The sequence below is a fragment of the Colobus angolensis genome, unplaced genomic scaffold (genome assembly GCF_000951035.1).
Source record: "Colobus angolensis palliatus isolate OR3802 unplaced genomic scaffold, Cang.pa_1.0 Scaffold56, whole genome shotgun sequence".
NCBI classification, from domain to species: domain Eukaryota; kingdom Metazoa; phylum Chordata; class Mammalia; order Primates; family Cercopithecidae; genus Colobus; species Colobus angolensis.
In genome coordinates, this window is record NW_012119154.1 from 12541467 (window position 1) to 12563089 (window position 21623).

Genomic DNA, 21623 nt, shown 5'->3' on the forward strand with positions numbered 1-21623 from the left:
GACAGAGCAAGACTCCGTCTCAAAAAAAAAAAAAAAAAAAAGAACAGGATAACAGTGATGTTCAGGGAACAAGAGAGGTAACTTTGAACTGGCCGCTGGTGAGCCGGATGGAACAGAGCTATATTTCTCCTCTTTCATAAGCAAATAGGAGAAATATCACTGAATTCTTTTTCTCAGCAAGGAACATCCCTGAGAAAGAGAATGCACCCTGAAGATAGGCCTATAAACGGCCCCTTTAGAAGCGTGCGGTCTTTTATGGTCGAAGCCAAAGGAATGAAATAAGCCCTGGTCTCCTGTAGCGCTCCCAGGCTTATCAGGATGAGGAAAATTCCTGCCTAATAAATTGTGGTCAGACAGGTTGTCTGCTCTCAAACCCTGTCTCCTGATAAGATGTTATCAATGACAATACGTGCCCGAAACTTCATTAGCAATTTTAATTTCACCCCATCCGGTGGTCCTGTGATCTCGCCCTGCCTCCATTTGCTTTATGATATTTTATTACCTTGTAAATATGTGGTCTCTGTGACCCACACCCTATTCGTGCACTCCCTCCCCTTTTGAAAATCACTTAGAAAAACTTGCTGGTTTTACGGCTTGGGGAACATCATGGATCCTGCCAACAAGTGATGTCTCCCCCGGACACCCAGCTTTAAATTTCTCTCTCTTGTGCTTTTTCCCTTTATTTCTCAACCCAGCCGAGACACTTATGAAATAGAAAAGAACCCATGTTAAACGTCAGGAGTGGGTTCTCCTGATAGAACTCATCCTTTTTTATGGCTGTGTAGTATTCCATAGTGTACATGTGCCACATTTTCTTTATCCAGTCTATCATTGATGAGTATTTGGGTTGGTTCCAAGTCTTTGCTATTGTGAAGAGTGCTGCAATAAACATCCATGTGCATGTGTCTTTATAGCAGAATGATTTATAACCCTTTGGGTATATACCCAGTAATGGGATTGCTGGGTCAAATGGTATTTCTGGTTCTAGATCCTTGAGGAATCTCCACACTGTCTTCCACAATGGTTGAACTAATTTACACTCCCACCAACAGTGGAAAAGCGTTCCTATTTCTCCACATCCTCTCCAGCATCTGTTGTTTCCTGCCTTTTAATGATCGCAATTCTAACTGGTGTGAGATGGTATCTCATTGTGGTTTTGATTTGCATTTCTCTAATGACCAGTGATGATGAGCTTTTTTTCATATGTTTGTTTGTTGGCCACATAAATGTCTTCTTTTGAGAAATGTCTGTTCATATCCTTCTCCCACTTTTTGATGGGGTTGTTTGCTTTTTTCTTGTAAATTTGTTTAAGTTCTTTGTAGATTCTGGATATTAGCCCTTTGTCCGATGGATAGGTTGCAAAAATTTTAAAACAGAAAACTGGGCTATATTCTTCAGGCTCTGGAGGGTTTTTTACCATTCCATGGACCCTACTGAGGTATGGTAGTGAGCAGTAAACTTTTGGCTTTACTAGCATTTTCTTTCAGGGTCTTTAAGTCCAAGTCCACCAAAACTAATTCCTTGTGCTCCTTCTACCAGTCATAAACTGTCACCATGGCAATACTCGCATAACAAATTCCAGCCTTCCTAGCAAGGGCCACCTCTGGAACTGTGGGCATGTTGATAGCATCCACCCCCAGGTGCAGAACATGAAGCTTTCTGGCCAAGAGCTAAAACGAAGTCCCTCAGTTGTGACCATTGTCCCCATTGAATGGCACCAGAGTCCTAGCTTCTTAGCCGTCTCTATAAGAACCTCTCTCATTTGGGGGCAAAACGGCTTGGCTATTGGAATATGGCACAGTCCTCTGGCACAAGAATGACTTCCATCCTAGAAGGACTGAGGTCTCAAAGAGGGCCCGTCAATGAACTGATCAATGATGACAGTATCGCCAGATTGAATCTCCTCCGTCAAGGAGCCACAAGCTGTGGTCCCTATGACATGAGTAAAGCCCTCTTCCTTCCAAGCCCAGATGTTCGCCTGGTAGCTGAGCTTGGAAGGCTTGATGGTGTGCTGCCTCCCAGGCCTTGCAAGGAGGACACAATCAACATTTTTTTATCTTCCCCAAAATTCAGGCATCAGATGGCTTGCCAAATGAAGTAGCCACATATTTTTCAGTTCTTCCTTCTAAAATTTCTGGATCATCCAGGCCTGTTCCACCAGTTATTACAATCTTCATGGCAGTGGTGGTGGTGCTTGAGGCCGTGTCTGCACGGGAAAGGAAGCTGCAGTGGGTGAGCACTCGGGACTAAGGGAACGAAGTGGGCCAAAAAGCGGCAGCTGTTGAAAATATGTTTTTCTACCATTGTGTACGCTCTTCGGCTTACAGACCAAAGGATGCTTACTATATGGTCATTAAGTAGGCTTCTTTCCAAAGGCATGGGTTTGCTTAGGAAGATGGTGGTTAAATTGAACTTTTGATTTACTCTTTATTTACATATTTGTGTGTGTGTGTACACCAATTTTCAGGTATAGGTTTATTACATACAGTCACAATCATATATCTCTCTATGCATATATATGCATGTGTGTGTGTGTGTGTGTGTGTATATATATATATATATGGCCATGTCTGCATGGGAAAGGAAGCTGCAGTGGGCATATACACACATACACACACACACACCTGTATGTATAGGTATATATACACACGTATACATACACACATATATGATAATTTTTGTAAATAGATATTTGAAGGCCAATGTTCAGTCCAAGTATGTAGAACACTGGGTTACTTGAAAGACACCTTATAGAATCATTTGACTTATTCTAGACTTGGGTGACTTAGGAACTGATGTTCTTATGTTTCCATCAGATTACTTGACAAATAATTAGAAGATCTAGGTTTTGGTTCCAAGTCTAACACTAACTGGCTATACAATCATGATAACATGCTTAATATCTCAATTCTTTAATTTACTCATCTTTACAACGTACTAGATTATTATGGCTACTTCTAACAGTTTATGATCTATACATTTACTGAGACTCTCTTAACCTCTTGAAATCTTGAGCTCAGAAGTATTTGAAATCCAACAGTCTGTAAGTCCTTAGAAAAATGGCAATACTGAGCTAAAAAATACTAAATAAGTATGCAAGAATAGGTTTACTTACAGTCACAGTCTTAGCATCCATCTCGGTGAATATGAATTCTCCTCCTTCAAAGTCATCATTCATATATAGGAGAGCACTAGAAGAACGAAGAGAAAACCATTTGTCTTATTATATGCTTATGATAGCATGGTCATAGAATACTGAAGACTGCTGATGTACCGTCCAGCCTCCATTAGTAAGTTTCCTTTGAACTAGACATTGATATAATTGGCCCTCCAAACTCTTAAAGAGAAGATCGGATAGAATTTGGGTTATACCTCTGAAGAGGTTACTTATTCCACCTTTATTAAAATTGTAATCATATTTCAAAGCTTGTCTCATATTTCATGTCCTCCACAGAAAACCTAACTAGTTTTAGTTTAATCTAGCCCTCCGAACCTGCCCACCTATTTACAACTCTTCTTCCCTTATATAACTCTAAAGGATTTTTGTTTGTTTGTTTGTTTTGTTCTTGTTGTTGTTGTTTTTCTCTTTAACTTGCTGGAGAGTTCCTTGTGGCCCAGCCACGCCTTGCAGATAGCGGGCACTTAATAAATGTTTTGGAATAGAGTACAGTGTAGTAACGATGAACACATGGTGATTATAACTCCTGATTCCTTACGCACTGAAATATCTCTCAGTAGGTTAGGACATTCTTTTCTCCTGAGTTTCTAGTGTCTTATTTATAAAATGCAGACATCGTTCTTCTTGGGTGTGAATAGATACATGATGTGATCAAGTCCTTATGTAGGCCAAGACTCGATGCCCTTGTATTCTGACTGAAATACACATACTACAACGAATGTTCCAGGGAGAACAGGAATTTAAAAAAACAAACAAAAAAACAAAAAAAACCATAAAATTTACTTTTCATATTAAAACAAAATGGACATTTTGTGAAATGGGATGCAAAATGTGCACAATTTTTAAGATAAAAGTGAGATGATAATGCCACTTATTGGTTATGGCAGCTGCTTCAGAAGATTATCTGAGAATTTCTGCCTCGGAGAAATGAACACGACATCCAGCAAAACAGAGCACCTTTCCAGTTTTCATTGTTTGAAAACTGTTAGGTAAAAGCTTTGTTTTGAAGCAGGTTCTAGCTATACCTATAGTCTCGAAATGTGTAAGCAGGAGGCTCTTTCCAGCATTCGTTGGCCTCTGGATCCAACAAACAGTTGTCAGCATGGATGGGATGACTGAGGTCATTTCTTCTGTCCTGCTGACCTGCCAGGAAAGGGAATAGGGAAGAACAAGAAATGAAGTGCAGCAACTTCCACCAAAGCAACTGACAATCTCTCTTCTCCCAGTCCTGATGATCGTTGCAAATGGGGGAGGCGGACAACAGGAAAGAACAGATAAAAGAACAGTGGACAAGTAGTTGAGTCTCTGGTCTGGTTCTGGTATGAAGTGGATGTGAAACCTTGAGCATGTCACACCTGTCTTTTCAGCTATAAAAGTTATTTCTGATATAAACATACATGAACAAATTCCATGCATTTCATGGGTTGTACTTCATGTAGGGCAGCAAAACAATGGGGAGGAAGTGAAAAATTAAAAAAAAAAAAGATTTAATTCAGCTAAAACTTCCCAAGTGTAAAAGTCTACTCCTGTGACATCATTCTCCTCCCGCCGCCCCATTCAGGGGGCATAAGACACAGCGGGGCATAAGACGCAGAGGAGAAATAATGATGAGCAGCGACTGAGGAGGTCTCTATCTTTTTAAGATTATTTCTTGCAATCATCCCTTTATCTTCTATGCTTCCACTTAATGCTGGTAGACATCATGGTGACTGTGATTTCCATGTTCCTGATTCCTCAAAATGGCAAACCTACAGCAGAAGAGCATTTTTTTTTTTTTTTTCAAGACTTCAGCAATTGGGGAAAATTGATTTGGAAGAGAAAATGTTCAGAATGAGGGTTTTCTGGAACTTCAGAAAACCAAAATGAAGAAAAAGAGAGAAGCAGAATGAGAGTTCATAAGCTACTTTTGCTTTAGAAATCTAGAATTCATCTAAAATATTAATCTACCATGCTGTAGAGCTTTGTTTCACCTTGTTTCATTTCCCAATGTATTGTGGGTAAAAGGGAACCATTTCAGACTGGAATCTCACCAGACAGGGCTGTTCGGCAGACCATGTGTGTATAGGAAAAATACAGAGTTGAGTTCAGCATAAAATAAGATTCTACAATCCTTCGAGCCTTTTCACTGATGTCATAAAACAGACGAGCACTCTTCAGTGGGACTCGACCTTCATAACCAGACTAAAAGAAAAAAGAACATGAGAAACAAATGGGTTCATTGGAGGATGTAAGAAAAGCAGGCACTACATTGCATTGAGCCAACATAGAATTATCATGTCTGCATTGACTAATGGGAAGACTACTACGTGTTTGTGGATTTCGGTTAGGACATTGTGCCATTGGAATAAACTTCCCAATAGCAGATGGAAAGCTAAAAGCTACTTGGTTCCTCTTCTCTTCTATTATAATATGTTCTACTGTCCTCTCTAACAACCCTTCCTGCAGTAGAGAATAATGACTTGTTTGAATATGTTTTCACTATTAGATCATGATCTTACAAAGAAGGCTTGTATATTTTTTGTCAGGAAATCTAAAGTTTGATAAGTTGATGGCTGAATGGAGGAATGATTAAATACAATGAGGGTTCCATTTCATACTTGCTTTCTTCGACTGTTCTAATAGGTACATATTTGAAACTTTTTTCTCTCCTATATCTGGCATTTACAGAAGCCTTAGGCTGACACTAAGGAATTCAAACCCAAAAGAAGTTAAGACTTTACTTTGAGTGCTTTCAGGACAGTTGCACCTTCAAACTTTTCATTGGGTGTATGGGGTGAAGTTTTTCCTCTGTATCCATCACCAACAAGCATGATTCCCTGGAAGCAAATACAAGAAGATACTTCATCAATGATAACTATGAATTCATTGGGTCATTTTCTGCTCTGGCTGCCAGAAAGCTGAGACCTCTAGTCAATGCTAAGAACCATCTCCATTTTATCCCAAGATGCTGGTATAACTATTTCTTTTAATTAAAAGAGACATCTTTATTTAATCTTCATTCTACATTTTTATTATCAAATACTATCACCTTTTATGAAAATAAAAAGAATGTAAATTATTGATATATTGGCTAATTCTTAATTAAAATAAAAGGATTTATCCAGCAACTTTATATGATGGGCAGGGACCTTGCTAGATGGCTGTTGGCCTAGGAAATATGCCAGTAGCTATTCCAGATCCCACCTGGGAAAACTAAAATAATCCCAACCCGAAGGCTATAAAAGTTCCTCAAAAATAATTTATGTCTTTCTCCGAAAGAAAGCAATATTTCAGGGCTTTTTCCTCGGCTCCAGATGAGACCAGGACCAAAGCAGTTCCAGCTTCTTGGCAGACCAGTGCAGTGAGCTCCCCTCCTTCTCCCGGTCCTCACACTGGCCACACTGTGGAGCTCCCGGCACTGTTCTTCCGACAGGACATTGTCCAGGAGAACCCGCTGAGTCCCATTCAGCTGCTCTGAGTTGTAGACGAATGTGATGTTTTCATAGAGCAGAGGACCACCTAAAGGAACAGAGCACATTGTCTTCCCTGTTACCTCTGTCCCCAGAAAGGAAGCACAGAATACCAAATAGCTTTCAATGTGCAATTCGAGTGAGTTCATTTCCTCATGAATATTTAGAAATGCAAAGGCAAATTGCAAATTAGGAAGCTTGATAAACACAATATAGATTCAGGAGAAAGGCAGATGTCTGACTATCAGGTTTCCTCATAATGTCATAATAATATTACATGTGTACATTATTTGGGGAGAGATAGAACTATGTTTGCATTTATTTCTAATGCTGATCCCAAAAAGTCGACTGGGCATCTCATGGGACTCTCTTCTGAGAAAGCCCACCCTTGTTCACAGTCCCTCTGTCGCAACACCATAGATTGCAGGTTTGGGTCCCCAGGTATGACATGCACACCTCAGTTTCACTGGTGTCTAGAGCAACACCTTCACCAGGTAATTCAGGTAGTCACACCCAAGTCAGGAGTCACTTGACTCCTCCTCAGTCTTCTTCCTACCACATAACTGACCCTAGGTTGTCTTGCTTTTGGTGTGTTTTTCTCTGTTCTCTAGGCAAAATCTTCACGTTTCTATTTCCGCACAGGAGGGTTTCCTTTAGGCACCTACTCTCTTCCCAGAGAGAGACCACAAGTTTATAAAATTAGCTCCAGATAGGCTCTTCAGAGGGTGATGCTTTTGGATCACATTTTAGGTTGTGAAATTACAAAATCCAGACCTGACAAAGTCCTTTTCTCATAGAGTAGGACTGAAGGACAAAGCCTGTGATAGAGAGGAAATCTCCTGATGTAGCATAGTATAGACATTTTGAACCAGAAAATCGAACAGAAAAGAAAACACTGCTTCTAACCATTTATCATACTCCCAAGGGGCCTGATGCATGCTTGTCCATAGCAACAGCTCAAGATAAGGACAGCAGGGGTAGGGAAGGCACAACTCCCTGCCACCCCAGGTCTAGCAAAGGTCACCAACACGTTGGCCTAAAACACTTCTGTAGGAGGAAGAAGAGACAATTGAAATTGATGTCTACTTTATCTCTATAAAATAGATTAGTCAGCCTAGGGAAGAGCACTAGCTAAATGTTTATTAGTCTAGCTAGGATAAAAGACTCACTACAGCTCATGATTAATGGGATATTAAAAGAATGAGGCAGTGTTTCTCAATCTGGAGTAATGTTCATTTATCTGTTAAAGCAAAAGTTCCCTAAGGAGCTCCAGTGCTGACAAATTATTTTTCCTCTAATTTTACTTCTATATATGCAATCATAAAACTATGTATTATTTATTTTAGTAGTTTCATACAGTACCCAAACCAATTTACAAGACTAAATAAAAGCAAGATCATAAAATGAACTAAATTCCAATCAACAAATGAAATGGTGAATGTTATTTTTCTGAAAATAAAAAGCTACTTTCCACATGAATATTCTACTCACTGATCTGGTCTGGGTTCTTTTGAGCCAGGATTCCTTATAGTACTGTTGGTGTGTAATTACTATTCTACCACAACATTTCTCTAGTTAAACTACTACACAATCTTAATGTACCATGATTAATTTTGGCCTTTGTATCAGTCCATTTTCTTGCTGCTATTAAAGACACACCCGAGAGTGGGTAATTATAAAGAAAAAGAGGTTTAATGGACTCACAGTTCCACATCTGGAGAGACCTCAGAATCATGGCGGAAGGCAAAGAAGGAGACAGTCATGTCTCACATGGTGGCAGGCAAGAGAGCTTGTGCAGGGAAACTCCCGTTTATAAAACTATCAGATCTGGTAAGACTTATTCACTACCAGGAGAACAAACCACCCCCATGATTCAGTGATCTCCACCTGGCCCTGCACTTGACCTGTGGGGATTATGACAATTCAAGGCGAGATTTGGGTGCGGACACAGCCACACCACATCAGCTTTCACCAGAGCCTAATACATTATTTATAAGTTCATCGTATTTCATTTATTTCTAGTCTTTAATCACTGAAGTATTATTAATTGGTGTCAATATGACCATAACTGAGCCCACTGAACTATGGAATCCCATGGTACCACCTGGCTAGAAGTTGATCCCTTACATAACCCCTAATTGCTTCTCTTAATTTTTGAAAATTGTGATCAAAATTTATAAATATGGAATTTTTGGAACCCAAGAATATATCCATAAGCCCCCTGTTTCAGTATCACATCTTTTAGTTGAATAGAAAAATATGCTTTTCTATAATTCACTATTTCTCAAATTTTGTTTCATTGAAAGGTCTGGGAAAGTACTGAGTTAAATAAAATATAAGAGGACGTCTCAGAACTTTTAATATGTGAACAGGCCTTATCAATGTCCTAAGCAGTGATATAATATGCAGCAGTTTTTAGCCTTAATTGAATACGACGCTCTCCCTCCCCCACTCCCTCAACTTCCTTCCTGCAGCAGAGTCTTTACGATGGACTGCAATGATCATTGCCTCCCGACATTCATACAGCTGTGCAATTTGCTTCCCACAAGTGCAAGTGGAACCTGGGACTTACTTCTAAGCAGTAGAATATGACAAAAGTGATTAGGTGTCATTTCTGTGACTACGTTACATAAGATTGCAACTTCTATCTTGCTAATAGACTCAGTCTCTTGCCTTCTCCGCTGGCAGGCTGTGAAGCAAGTGGTCATACTGGAGAGGATCACATGGCAAGAAATAGAGGGGATCCTCCAGCCAACAACCAACTAGGAACTAAAAGGCCATAGTCCAACAACTTTTTAGGAACTGAATTCTGCTATCTAACTTGGAAGAAGATCCTGCCCAGTCAAGCCTCGGAAGAGACCTCAGCCGTGGTCAACAACTTGACTGAAACCGGTGAGAGAGCCTGAAGCCAAGGACACAGTTACGTTCTCTGCAGACTCTTATCCCACAGAAACTATGAGATCATAAATGGATATTTTCATAAGCTGCTATATTTTTGTTACTTTTTTTCACAACAATAAAAAAGTAGTCTTTAAAAAATTGATTTGACAAGGTCTCATCCTCATGGTTCACTGCAGCCTTGACCTCCTGTCCTCAAGTGATCCTCCCACCTCAGACTCCCAAGTAACTGGAACTGCAGGCATATGCCACCATGCCTAGTTTTTTGTGTTTTTTTGTTTTGTTTTTGTTTTGTTTTGTTTTGTTTTCAGGGTCTTGTTATGTTGCCCAAGCTGGTCTCCAACTCCTGGACTCAAGCCATCCTCCCTCCTCAGCCTCCCAAAGTGCTGGGAATAGAGGCATGAGCCACCGCGCCCAGCCAAGTAGTCTTTTAATAATCCCCCCAAAACATCTTAGCATGGAAGGCAATTTGGAAAAGGCTGCTCTAATCTATGTAGCTGATTAAGATTTGTAGTCAAACTGAGATAGGCCTTCCCTCGAATATTTGGAAAAGTGAACTGTATATTCCATTCCAATTTAGAAGTATAAAAAGAAATGTTCCTTCAACAGGAAAGATGAGATACTTGTAGATTCAAAGCATTTGCTAATATAAAACTAAAATATAAATGAAAGACAGATGAGAGATTTAGTGAATTAAGTTGGTTTATACTTTGCCAAGTTTTTCTCTTTTTCTACATTGAAGGTGTATTATTTTAAACATAATTAGCTTATTTTCAAAATATGATTTTGAAAGTTTGCAAAACTAAAATATTTAGGAAAATGTCTGTCAGTCTTAAGCTCCATTATAAGTATGTATTATCATTACTATCATTATTGTTGAATTAATAAGCTACACTTGGAATACTGTAATAAGTTCTGACTGAGAGACCTTAATAAGCATAGAGCCTTAAGAGAAGGCTATGGGGATATAGACAATTCTCCTAGCATTTCATAAGTAACATACAAAGATCAAGTGAAGGAAGAATGCAACATGGAGTCTTAAATATCTGAATTTTGGGTTCCAGGAGAATCTGCATTAGAAATCTGCCTTTCATGTAGCTAACGTAATCATTAATATTAGTAAGTATAGAATTTTACACAGATATTTCCCACACATACATTTAACAAAAATGACCCCTTACCCACCCACTAACCAAAAGGAAAAAAAAGATAAATGAAACCGTATCATTCAACAGACAAGTCAACCAGCCTACACATGACTAGTAGCACGCCAGACAGAGGAAAACATTAAAATAAAAATTAAAATGTAGTCCAATAAATTGTGGTTTCTGGGGCCTGATTTGATGGCTTCAGCCAATTCTTAACCACAGTCCAAGAAGATTTAGTCAAACAACTTAATTCTTCTCTCATTCATAAAGTATGTGCCTGGCTCTGACTCTCTGGTTGCAACAAAAAGGGATCATCTAAGAAGGTACTCCTTTGTACTCCCTGTCTGGCTCATGGCAAGAAGAATCACTTTATCAGAAATTCAATAGTGTCATACAAAGCATGATGGGGTAGGCAGGCTAACAAGCCCTTATATGAATTCAGCCTTTCACAGTTTAAGAAAAAAAAAAGGCCAGACACGGTGGTTCACGCCTGTAATCCTAGCACTTTGACAGGCTGAGGAGGGCAGATTGCCTGAGCTCAGGAGTTCGAGACCAGCCTGGGCAACACAGTGAAACCCCATCTCTACCAAAATACAAAAAAAATTTGCCGGGCATGGTGGTACACGCCTATAATCCCAGCTACTCAGGAGGCTGAGACAGGAGAATCACTTTGAGCCAGGATGCGGGGGTTGCAGTGAGCCAAGATCACCCCACTGCACTCCAGCTTGGGCAACAGAGTGAGGCTCTGGCTCAAAAAAAAAAAAAAAAAAAAAAAAAAAGAACTTTTTAAGTTCACCATCTTAAAACAGTTACTATCCTTCTTTTATAGATAAAAATCATGGGGCCCGGAGAAATAGAGTCACTGGATCTGCATCACCATGGAGCATATCAGACTCAGATAGTCCCAGAAACTAAGCTTCCCGATTCCAGGGTTATTCAACATTGTTTCTACTACCCCTCTACTGACTCTGGAATCATATCCATCACAACCTTTAAAAATCTGGTGGGTGGGCTGAGCATGGTGGCTCAGGTCTGTAATCCCAGCACTTTGAAAGCCCGAGCCGGGTGGATCAACTGAGGTCAGGAGTTCGAGACCAGCCTGATCAAGATGGTGAAACCCCGTCTCTACTTAAAAAATAAAAATAAAAAAAATTAGCCGGGCATGGTGGCATGCACCTGTAATCCCAGCTACTCGGGAGGCTGAGACAGGAGAATCACTTGAACCCAGGAGGCAGAGGTTGCAGTGAGCCGAGATCACGTCACTGTACTCCAGTCTGAGTGACAGAGTGAGACTCTGTCTCAAAAATATAAAATAAAATAAAATAAAATAAAATAAAATAAAATAAAATAAATCTGGTGAGTGAAAGGAGAATGGACAAGTGACAGCAATGTTTTTTAGTGACTTACCATATCACGCATGTTTCATGGACTGAAGCCACTGTGGGATGTAAGTAGCCCTGGGTCACCCCACCTTAATGCTTAGGAGCTGTCCAGTAGGAATAATACTAAATACTAAACACTGTTAGGTATCCAGAGTAGATGACAATCTCTTTGGGGAAGATGAGAAAAGCTGAAGTATACTTGATTCTGCGACACATGCCTCCCTGACATCCCATTTTAGTGAAATTAAGATACGAAAATGTTGCTGGGCACGGTGGTTCATGCCTGTAATCCCACCACTTCGGGAGGCTGAGGCGGGAGTATCATGAGGTCAGGAGTTCGAGACCAGCCTGGCCAATATGGTGAAACCTCATCTCTACTAAAAATACAAAAATTAGTCCGGTGTGGTGGCCCGCACTTGTAGTCCCAGCTACTCAGGAGGCTGAGGCAGAAGAATTGCTTCAACCCTGGAGGCAGACATTGCACTGGGCCAAGATCATGCCAGTATACTCCAGCCTGGGGGACAGAGCGAGACTCCATCTCAAAAAAAAAAAAAGATATGAAAGTGTTTTCTGGTTGGAAACTTTGTCTCTATCTGCAATTGTTCTTAATTTAGATCCTAATTAGATATCTGATGACTGGACAACAGACTTTTTAGTGGTAATATAATAAGAAATATGCTGGTCTTTATCCCTTGTTTCTGGCACAGAACTCCTAAATCCCTTGGAATTTCCCAAGGGATAAGAGTGTCCATTTTTACTCATAATGAGATCCTTTTAATCACACTTAAGCTTATGCCGGTGAAGTGAATTAGGGTAGGGACCCTGAAAAGACTCAGAATGGGGCTGGTCACCAGAAAGACCAAGTGATTAGGAAAGTGAAACCTTTAGCCCCACCCACAGGCCTCTGGGAAAGGAGTTTCAGGCCTGCATACCAAGCTCTATAAAAACTCTTGAACAACAAGATCTGATGAGCTTCTAGGTTGCTGAGCGCGCGGAGATGCTGGGAGGGTGGTTTGCCCACGGAGGGCATGGAAGCTCCTCCTCCCATCCCCCCATACCTTGCCCTATGTACCTCTTCATCTAGCTGTTCATCTGCATCCTTTGTGATAAACCAGTAAACACAGGAGTTCCCCTGAGTTCTGTGAGATGCTCTAGCAAATTAACCTAACCCAAAGTCAGGATCATGGGAACAATGGTTTGTAGCCGGTCAACGAGGGGTTGGTCAGAAGTACAGGTAACATCTTATACTTGCAATAGGCATCTGAAATGGGAGTAGTCTTGTGGGCTAAGCCCTTAACCTGTGGGATCTGACACTATTTCCAGACGGTGTCAGAACTGAATTGGATTATCTCACACTCAGTTGCTATCCACTGGAGAATTACTGGTGTGTGTGGGTGAAACCTCACACACATCTGGCCACAGAAGTATTTTGTATGGAATATGAGAGTATGGTAGGCAAAAAAGTTTGTTTGTTTGTTTTTCCTTCAGACCAGTAGTTTCCCAGAAAACATTCCATCCTACAATCCATTAGCCACTTTGACCTAGACAATTCTGTAGAAGTGGTAGATTTAGGTAGCCCAATTAATCATGATCCTTCTCTATCACATGTAGTCTTCTGTCTTGCTCTTCTATTAACCTTCCAGTCAGTTGCTGGACACCAGATTCCCTGGTAGCCAGGGGGAAAAAAAAATGCTTTGAAATTTGGCAACTGTCCTGGAGTTTCCCAAACATTTACAGCAATGTGTTGGCTTATTGGCATGAACTTCCTGGGTGATTTCTCAGCCTAAAAGGCAACATGAACTCTGGCTGACCATGAAGCTCTCTGGCATTTGTAAAACAGCTTGGGCTTTGTGGCTGCAAACTGAGGTCCAGGTCAGATTAGATGAGCATATTATCCTGTTTACTGCTTCAAACTGACTTGGAAGCTAAGGAAGGAAAAGGATGGGAAATGTGAGAGTTGTAGGGAGCCAAAAGTTTTCAAACCAGAGGAATGTGCTGACAAGGTCTCCTGGGGAAAGAAGTACTGTACTTCTTCCCAATGCAGCATTTGGAAAGCCTCTTGTTGTCTTGCAATTATTTAATAGGTGATACATTTTTGTTATCTACACAATTCTATGTTTCATGCAGCAGGTGAAGAAGAGAAAATGGGATTTTGGCTCAAAGGTCTGGGTTCAAGTGTCTGTTCTGAGCTTCTGAGACTTTAAAGAAGTCACTAACTCTTCCTACATGAGATGCTGTTTAATATTAAAATAGTGTGCAAATAAATATATTGTGTGCAAATTTGCTGGGAGATCATAAAACATAGAAATAATAATTGTTAAGAATTACTACTGCTGTTAGCATTACTATTGCTAATAGTTTTTATTATTCTAACAATGCTTGGCTCTGCTTAAAAACTGTTTTCGGCAACATTCCACCCGTGTCCTCACTAATTTTCATCTTACATAAGTAGGCACATAATGTTCCCTTGCTTCATCTCTGTGCCTTTGCTCAGTTTCTTTTAACCACTAGAATGGTTCCCTCTACATCCATGCATCCTACTACATTCTGCTTTCTCTAAAGGCCCTGCTCAGATCTATGTGTTTCAAGCATCTAAGGTTAACTAATCTAATATCCCATGTGGCTGGTCTCCTCTCCAAGTTCCTCTGATATACAGTCTGTCCCACACTACCTAGCTCTTACTGACTGTGTAACAGAAGGAAGCCATAGGAAATTGCTAAGCCTCCGGTATTCTGAGAATGGCGATGACCATGCAAGATTCCTTGGGAAACAGACGAGGGAGTGAATTTGGAGGCTTTCTTTCTTTCTTTCTTTCTTTCTTTCTTTCTTTCTTTCTTTCTTTCTTTCTTTTGGAAACCTACGGTAATAATACACAAATCTAAGACATTCTTTTTCTTTTTGTAAGTCTTGCTTTCAGACTACTAGGGAGTGTAGTAGTTTAGTCCTATTCTCTATTTTCTAGAGAAAGTGGGTTCTTCCTTGATCTGGAAAAGAACTGGTCAAGCCCCATCTTCCCCTTCCCCTCTTTTGTAGAGTAAAAGCCCACAGCTACTTACCTTCTCTTAGGTCTCGATCTATCTTGGGTGATAACTTTTTTCCCATTGACAATCCGTGAACTTCTGCCCCCTCTACATTCACTCCTGAAGGGACCCTGCCCATTCAAAAAATTTAAAATGGCAATTTGTCACTGAATAACGATGCTCAAAGGCAAAGAATACTTTACCCAGGTAGTCTATGACTCTATATTGTGTATTTTGTTGTATACAAGTTCGCCTGTCTTTTAAAGTCAAATTAAATGTCACTGCCTCTATGAAGTTCTCTATTTCCTCAGTGAGTTTGCCTTATTTCACTCCTCTAAATCTTCTTAGCAACCTTTATTACAATTTATTGTATTCATAACGTAACCCTCTTCAGATTAGTCTCTAATCTCAAGTAGGAAAAAAATTATCATGCGCATCTTTATAATGCTCAGAGTGTCCAGTGGGGCCTGGAACATGGAGTGCATCATTGAACAATTGTTGGATTGAAATAAATTCTGTCATAATGTAGTAGTTCTTGACTAGGTGAGAAAGAAGACACAGGTTTGTCATTCACAAGCACACAAATGATAGCAGGCTGTCCTTTATATACATAAAAATCGAACAAATCCAAATATGTATATACATTTTTGGATCTCTTGAAATAATTTTATGCCACCCAAGGGTTGAGTTTTTGAAGCCTAGTGAAAGACTTCAAGATTCTAAATAAGAAGATCTGGATCTGTCCTTCCTTTGTGATGTGACTCTAAGCAAGTTGCTTGCTTTGTCAGGGCCTCAGGTTCCCAAATTGAAAATCAATAAGCTGGACCATGTGATCTCAAGCAGGTGTTTCTAACCTTCTGAGTTTCAGTTCTTTAAAAGATGTAAATTGACTTTTGTCACTTTAAATAATGAGCTTTCTTGATTTCTGATTCAGTTAGTGACACCTAATATTTTAGCTTGCAGTATAACTTTCTGAACTTCATTATTTCAAGTAAATATGGTAAGGGAATTCACCATCAAAAAACCCATTTCATAGTTTTTTCTGTTAATAAATCAAAAACAGTATCCAATCTTCTCAGATTTGGAATCATGGAATGTTAGCACATAGAGATTGCCTGATTTAACTCTTTTTTTTTCTGGAAGGAAAAAAAAAAAACATGAGACCCAGAAAGCAGAAGATATATTACCTAAGGTTACAAAAACGTAGCAGGAAGAGCTGGGACCTGGCTACAGAACTCCTAATTCACAGCTTACAATTATTTTATTATATCCCCTTACCTCTCTACGATAGGTTATGATACTAAGTATTTCTCCTCATAAAAAAACCAGTTTGTATTCTGAATGGACTTACCGATTCTCATCCTGTCGTCCCCCGTACCTGATCCAATAGTTCTGTTTTGAATCGATTAAAAAAAAACGCAGGAATTTTGTCACTAAAACATCACTTACAGAATTAAGGTAAAATAAAATATGCACAAAACATTCAAAAGATCTATAATTTAGGAATTTTGTACATTGTGTAAAGATACAATATATTTATATTTTATAGATTAATGCAAAGGAAGGCTAAAGTTAGTGGAGATTTGGCAAGGGCAAAATGAAATACAAATCGATTTTTTAAGTAGTATGGAATTAGCCTGGATATCCATCCTTTTGTCCAAGAAAGTGACTTGGAATTTGGTGGCAGAAAAACATTTCAAAGAGTATTCAGTTCAACTTCTTTATGTTTTCTGAATAAAATAAACAAACAAAATCCAGCTTGAATAATCATCTGCATATATCATGAAATTAGTAAACAACATATTCTAAGGTCTCTTGGATAACATAATTTTTAAAGAATAATAAGTAAGACCAGATATAAATATTAATATATTAGAAGGTGTTGTATTGGAAATAGTACATTAAAATTAACCCATTTTAAAAAGTGTGCCCATAAAAACATGACATAAGAAATGAGACAAGGTTGTAAATGGACATATTATAAATAATTTTATAAATGTATTAACTTGTATATTATTTGAAGAACTTATATAGTAATCAATGGATAAATGAACAAAACCCATGCCCAAATAATTAAAAGAAGAGGAAAAATAGTTAATATGTGAAAAGGTTTATTCTTGCTGGTCATCAAAAAATGATAAGTTAAAATGATGTATTATTTCATATATAATACATAAATAATAAAAGTGATTTTAAAATGTTATTTCTTACTGCTGATAAATTTGTGGTAAAATGGTACTTTTGTGCATTACTAGGATTCAAACGCCTGTTCAATCTGTTGTGAGGTATGAGACTTTAGAGGAGTCACTAAATCTTCCCACATGAGATAGTGTTAGTATTAAAATAGTGTGCAAATAAATAATTCCAAGAGAATTATTTATTCTCTTAGTAATCATATATGAGTATATATAATTGTAAATTAAAATAAATAATTTCTAAGAGAATTCTCTTAGAAAAGCAATTTAGTTTCAAGAAATTTAAAACCTTATATCCTTTGATGACAGAATAATTCCACTCTTAGGAATTTATTTTAAGGATATAGTTCAATAGAGAAAAATGCTTAATACATTTTGTATAATTCAAAAATCAGAAATAATTCAAATGTTCAGCAGAAGAGTTCATTTATTTATTGTACATCAATTCTACCTATCTAAAATTCTAAATTCTATCTACTTTTTAGATACTACAATGTATCTAAAAATACCTTTTAACGTTATGCAAATGTAGAAATTTCTTATGATATCTTCTTAAATAAAAATCAGAATACAGATCTCTTTATACCATAGTATATGTTTCTGCAAAAGATAAGTCTTCATATAAACGATGATTAGAAGACAGCATGAAAAAATGGGGTGAAGTCAGCATGATGGGTGGTAGGACTGTGACTGACGGTATTTTGAATTCTCTTTAATGTTTAGGTAATATACAAGCATTAAAAGAAAACCTAAAACACCACATCTGGAATTTAGGAAAATGAAACACTCCCGGGGCAAATGAGTTATACACAAAACACTTTTACCCAATAGATTTGCTTTTGACTTTGGACCTCATTAACATGGAATGACTGATGTGGAAATCCATACGTCTTTTAAAGTTCACCAGATATATTGAGTAAATATCTCCCACCCCTATTTTTACCTCAAGGAAGGCATTAAAATCTTAGCTTTCTGAGGTAAACAGCAAAAATGGAGGCAGGTAATAAAAACATAAAAAGAATTCCACTGAGTCATTATTTTAATAAACATTTCCTCTTTCCTCTTACCGGTTCAGTGTATGAAAACCCCAGACCTTCTGCAGCTGATTTTATCAGCTCAGATTCTAGCTTATGACGTTTCACAAACATTGTTAAATCCTAGAGAAAAAAAAGTAAAGAAAGACATTTTTTATTTAAATAACAGGTAACAGATATGATAAATGTTCAGATGGCAATATTTTCATTAGATAGTCACAAGTGAGCTAACAAATATTCAGAGCTGCAAGACATGGCCCCATCTCAACATACTTTCACACGCTAGCATGTGTGAATAAAAATGTGCCTCCGGCGTAAATAAAATTGGAAAGAACTGAGTTCTAGAACCTTGGCTAAATTGTTAGATATCTTTAAGACCAGGGTTGTATTTTTGTCAACTCTTCCCAGAACACATGCAGAATCAAGAATTTCTTTTCAAAACATTGGTCTCACCTCTCTGGCCTCAATGGATGCTGGGTCAATGCTGTCATCCAGCAGACTCTCATAGTAATCCACATTGTCTAGGACATCCTCATCATCTGGGTGGCACAGAAGATAGGCTTTGGCACATTCCAGGGCTTTCACATACTCACCAACTGAAAGACAAAGGAGGTGCAGCATTAGAGTCAGCTTAGGTCTGTCCAAAGGATTTTAAAGGGAGGCCAGCAACATGTCTACAGAAGTCAGCATTAAACATGGATAAGAGGGAAGATAAATCGAGGCTCAGCAGAAAAAGCAGAAACAGTCACAGATAAAAGGAAAGACATTATTTCAGGTATTCAAAAGTTATTACCTTTGGTCTGCTTTGGTGCTAGTTGTTTTGCACAAATTATCAAGTTTTTATCTGAAGATGTTTGTTGACAACTTTTATTCTTTAACACAGATAAACAGAATTGTATGTGTTAATTCTGATTTTTGTACTGAATTTGGGTTAAGTAAACATCCAGAAGATGACCTTTGCAACAGTAATGTACCATTTTGTACATAATGTACTAGTAATATAAGTGCTTTTAAAATGTTATTTTTCATGGCTGCAGTTTGTGATAAACTGGTACCTTAATGCAAAGTCCTTCACAGAGTCCCAGATGTTCTGGAGGAAGCCCCTCAAATCCCTCACTATACAATTAGAGCAAATCTAACAGTAGCAAACTACTAAAAGGAACTAACAAAGATGTTTCCAATATAAACGTTTCATTACAGAAATATTTAGCTATTACAAGGGAAATTGTAAATGTATGCTTTGTTTTGAAAAAGGTCACAACATTGGATTTCTTCTAATGGAAATTTATAATATATGTATGGGTGTGTGTATATATATATATGTGTGTGTGTATAAATACACACACACACGTATATATATATATATATATATATATATATATACACTCTGAGATGACCCTGATTTTTAAAAAGAATGATAAAAATTAAGCAACTCTCTCAACTTTGATTCACTGTTTATGACTTCAGCACATGATTCATTATGTGCCATCAACACCAGGATAATAAATAATGTTTTGTTTTTGGGAAGGAAGAGGATTTTGCAAAGTTCTTTTTAAATTGAGTTAGAAAATATTAAGTCTAAAAAATCATACAAAATGTCAGTCTAGTATGATTTTCAGTAAATTATCACAGCATTACATTTTGTACTTTGCCCATTGGTGAGTTCCCCTTCTGCTCTTCTTGTCCTGTGGCTCAGGAGAGAAGAAATGCATAAATTCCTATAGCTTTGATAATTAACTGAAGAAGTCAGGACATTAAATTACAAAAATGTGATGTCTGTAATGACGAACCACAACCCCCCAAGAAGTCTTCACGGATGATCCACGCTTTACCTCGATAGTAGGCAAACTGTAGGTAATCATAGTGCAGAGGAAGAAAATTCTCAATGGGTGAGAGGCGGCCAGGGCGGGTGGCAAGTTCCCTCACACATTCATGCTGACAAACAAGCACCTGCATGTAGTGATCTGGAAGACAAGAGCCAATACACGTGTTCCTCCAGGCTGCTGAGTGCCCAAACGTCAACGTCACAGTCACAGTTACTCAGGGCGTTCCTCACCTCACCACACTCGGAGAGCAAAATTACTATAATCCTCACTTTCGGACTGCAAAACCTTTTTACAAAGAAAGTAGTTGACTTGCCAAGGTCTCCTGATCAGTGATCAGTAGAACAACAGCAGATTCCAAATCCTCTAGCTCACAGTCTGTTCTCTATACCTCACTCTTCCCTTCCCATGCACACTTTTTATGCCCCACAGTCCACTTTCCCCCACCTATACCCAGCTGAATGCCAATTTTCATATTTAACAACTTTGGGGCCCCTCTTTGGATATCTTAGATGGTTCGAAGGGCCCTGGAAGTGGAAATGGAAGTTCAGATGCTAGTAAATGTTAAGGAACAGTTCGGAAAAAGAAACAGCCATGGATGTGGGAAATTCAGGCTGAGAAGTGAAGCAAAAATGCTCTTTTTCTTTGTTAACATTTTCAAGCCAATTTGTCCTAAAGGAGAAATAAAAACTCTTTTTTTGTTTTTTTACGCCTATTGGTCAGAAACTTATTCTACACAGTTATAAATTAGTCTATCGCCTAGACACTGTATATTCGAATATTAGGGATATTGTATATTCTTTACCAGAGACTGGTAAACTAGGGAGAAGGATGAAAGGAATTTAAATGAGCATTTTATTTCCTATTTCTCTTCACTCCCCTTTCTATCGCTCCCATTCTTCTGGCTGGAGGGTCCTGAAGTGTTGGGGTTTGCATGTCCCCTTGAGCCCTGGACTCTATCTTATCAAAGCCCGAGATGAGGAAACACAAGTGGTGAATGTCCCAGAGAAGAAAATGCCTCCTACGTTTCATCTTGACTGATTTTTACAATGAAGATGGATGCATTTTCCAGAAAGAATAGTTCCTTCATGCCTGTGCTGAGTGTGTGTGTCTTTTGAGGATGATGATAAAATCATTTGATCTCATAGCTGTGCAATTTGATTGACCACAACTGCCTTTTTTTCAAAAGGTTCCCTGTTTAGTCTGAGTTTGGCTTGGATCTTGATGATTTTGCAGAGGGACCCCAAAACACAACAGGAAGGAAATGTGCATTTTCTGGTGTGGGGAAATGTGCCAGTTTTGCATAACTTGGCTAACTGAATGATTTATAGCACAGCTAATAGAATCCCTAAAGCCCACTGGTTATTAACCCCAGTCCAGGGGATGTGAAGGAAGAATGAGTTCTATTTATTTGATTAACATGTTAGAAATAAATAACCAGCTGTTTTATTTCTTAAGAAAACAAAAACAAACAACCTTCAATTGTTTTCTCCTAC

The 21623-nt window shown here is 38.5% G+C and overlaps 1 protein-coding gene across 1 annotated transcript in view; it reads right to left on the minus strand.

The window, feature by feature from the left end:
* The window catches only part of P3H2 (prolyl 3-hydroxylase 2), a 163400-nt gene that overhangs the window by 11172 nt on the left and 130605 nt on the right, over positions 1–21623 (minus strand). Inside the window, exons 4-13 of the mRNA XM_011961612.1 lie at positions 20137–20268; positions 18758–18900; positions 18338–18427; positions 16427–16467; positions 15112–15206; positions 6549–6676; positions 5899–5994; positions 5209–5359; positions 4204–4321; positions 3116–3191 (exon numbers count right to left, since the gene is read on the minus strand). Of these exons, the coding sequence (XP_011817002.1) occupies positions 3116–3191; positions 4204–4321; positions 5209–5359; positions 5899–5994; positions 6549–6676; positions 15112–15206; positions 16427–16467; positions 18338–18427; positions 18758–18900; positions 20137–20268 (1070 nt within the window). The remainder of the gene's footprint in view (positions 1–3115; positions 3192–4203; positions 4322–5208; positions 5360–5898; positions 5995–6548; positions 6677–15111; positions 15207–16426; positions 16468–18337; positions 18428–18757; positions 18901–20136; positions 20269–21623) is intronic.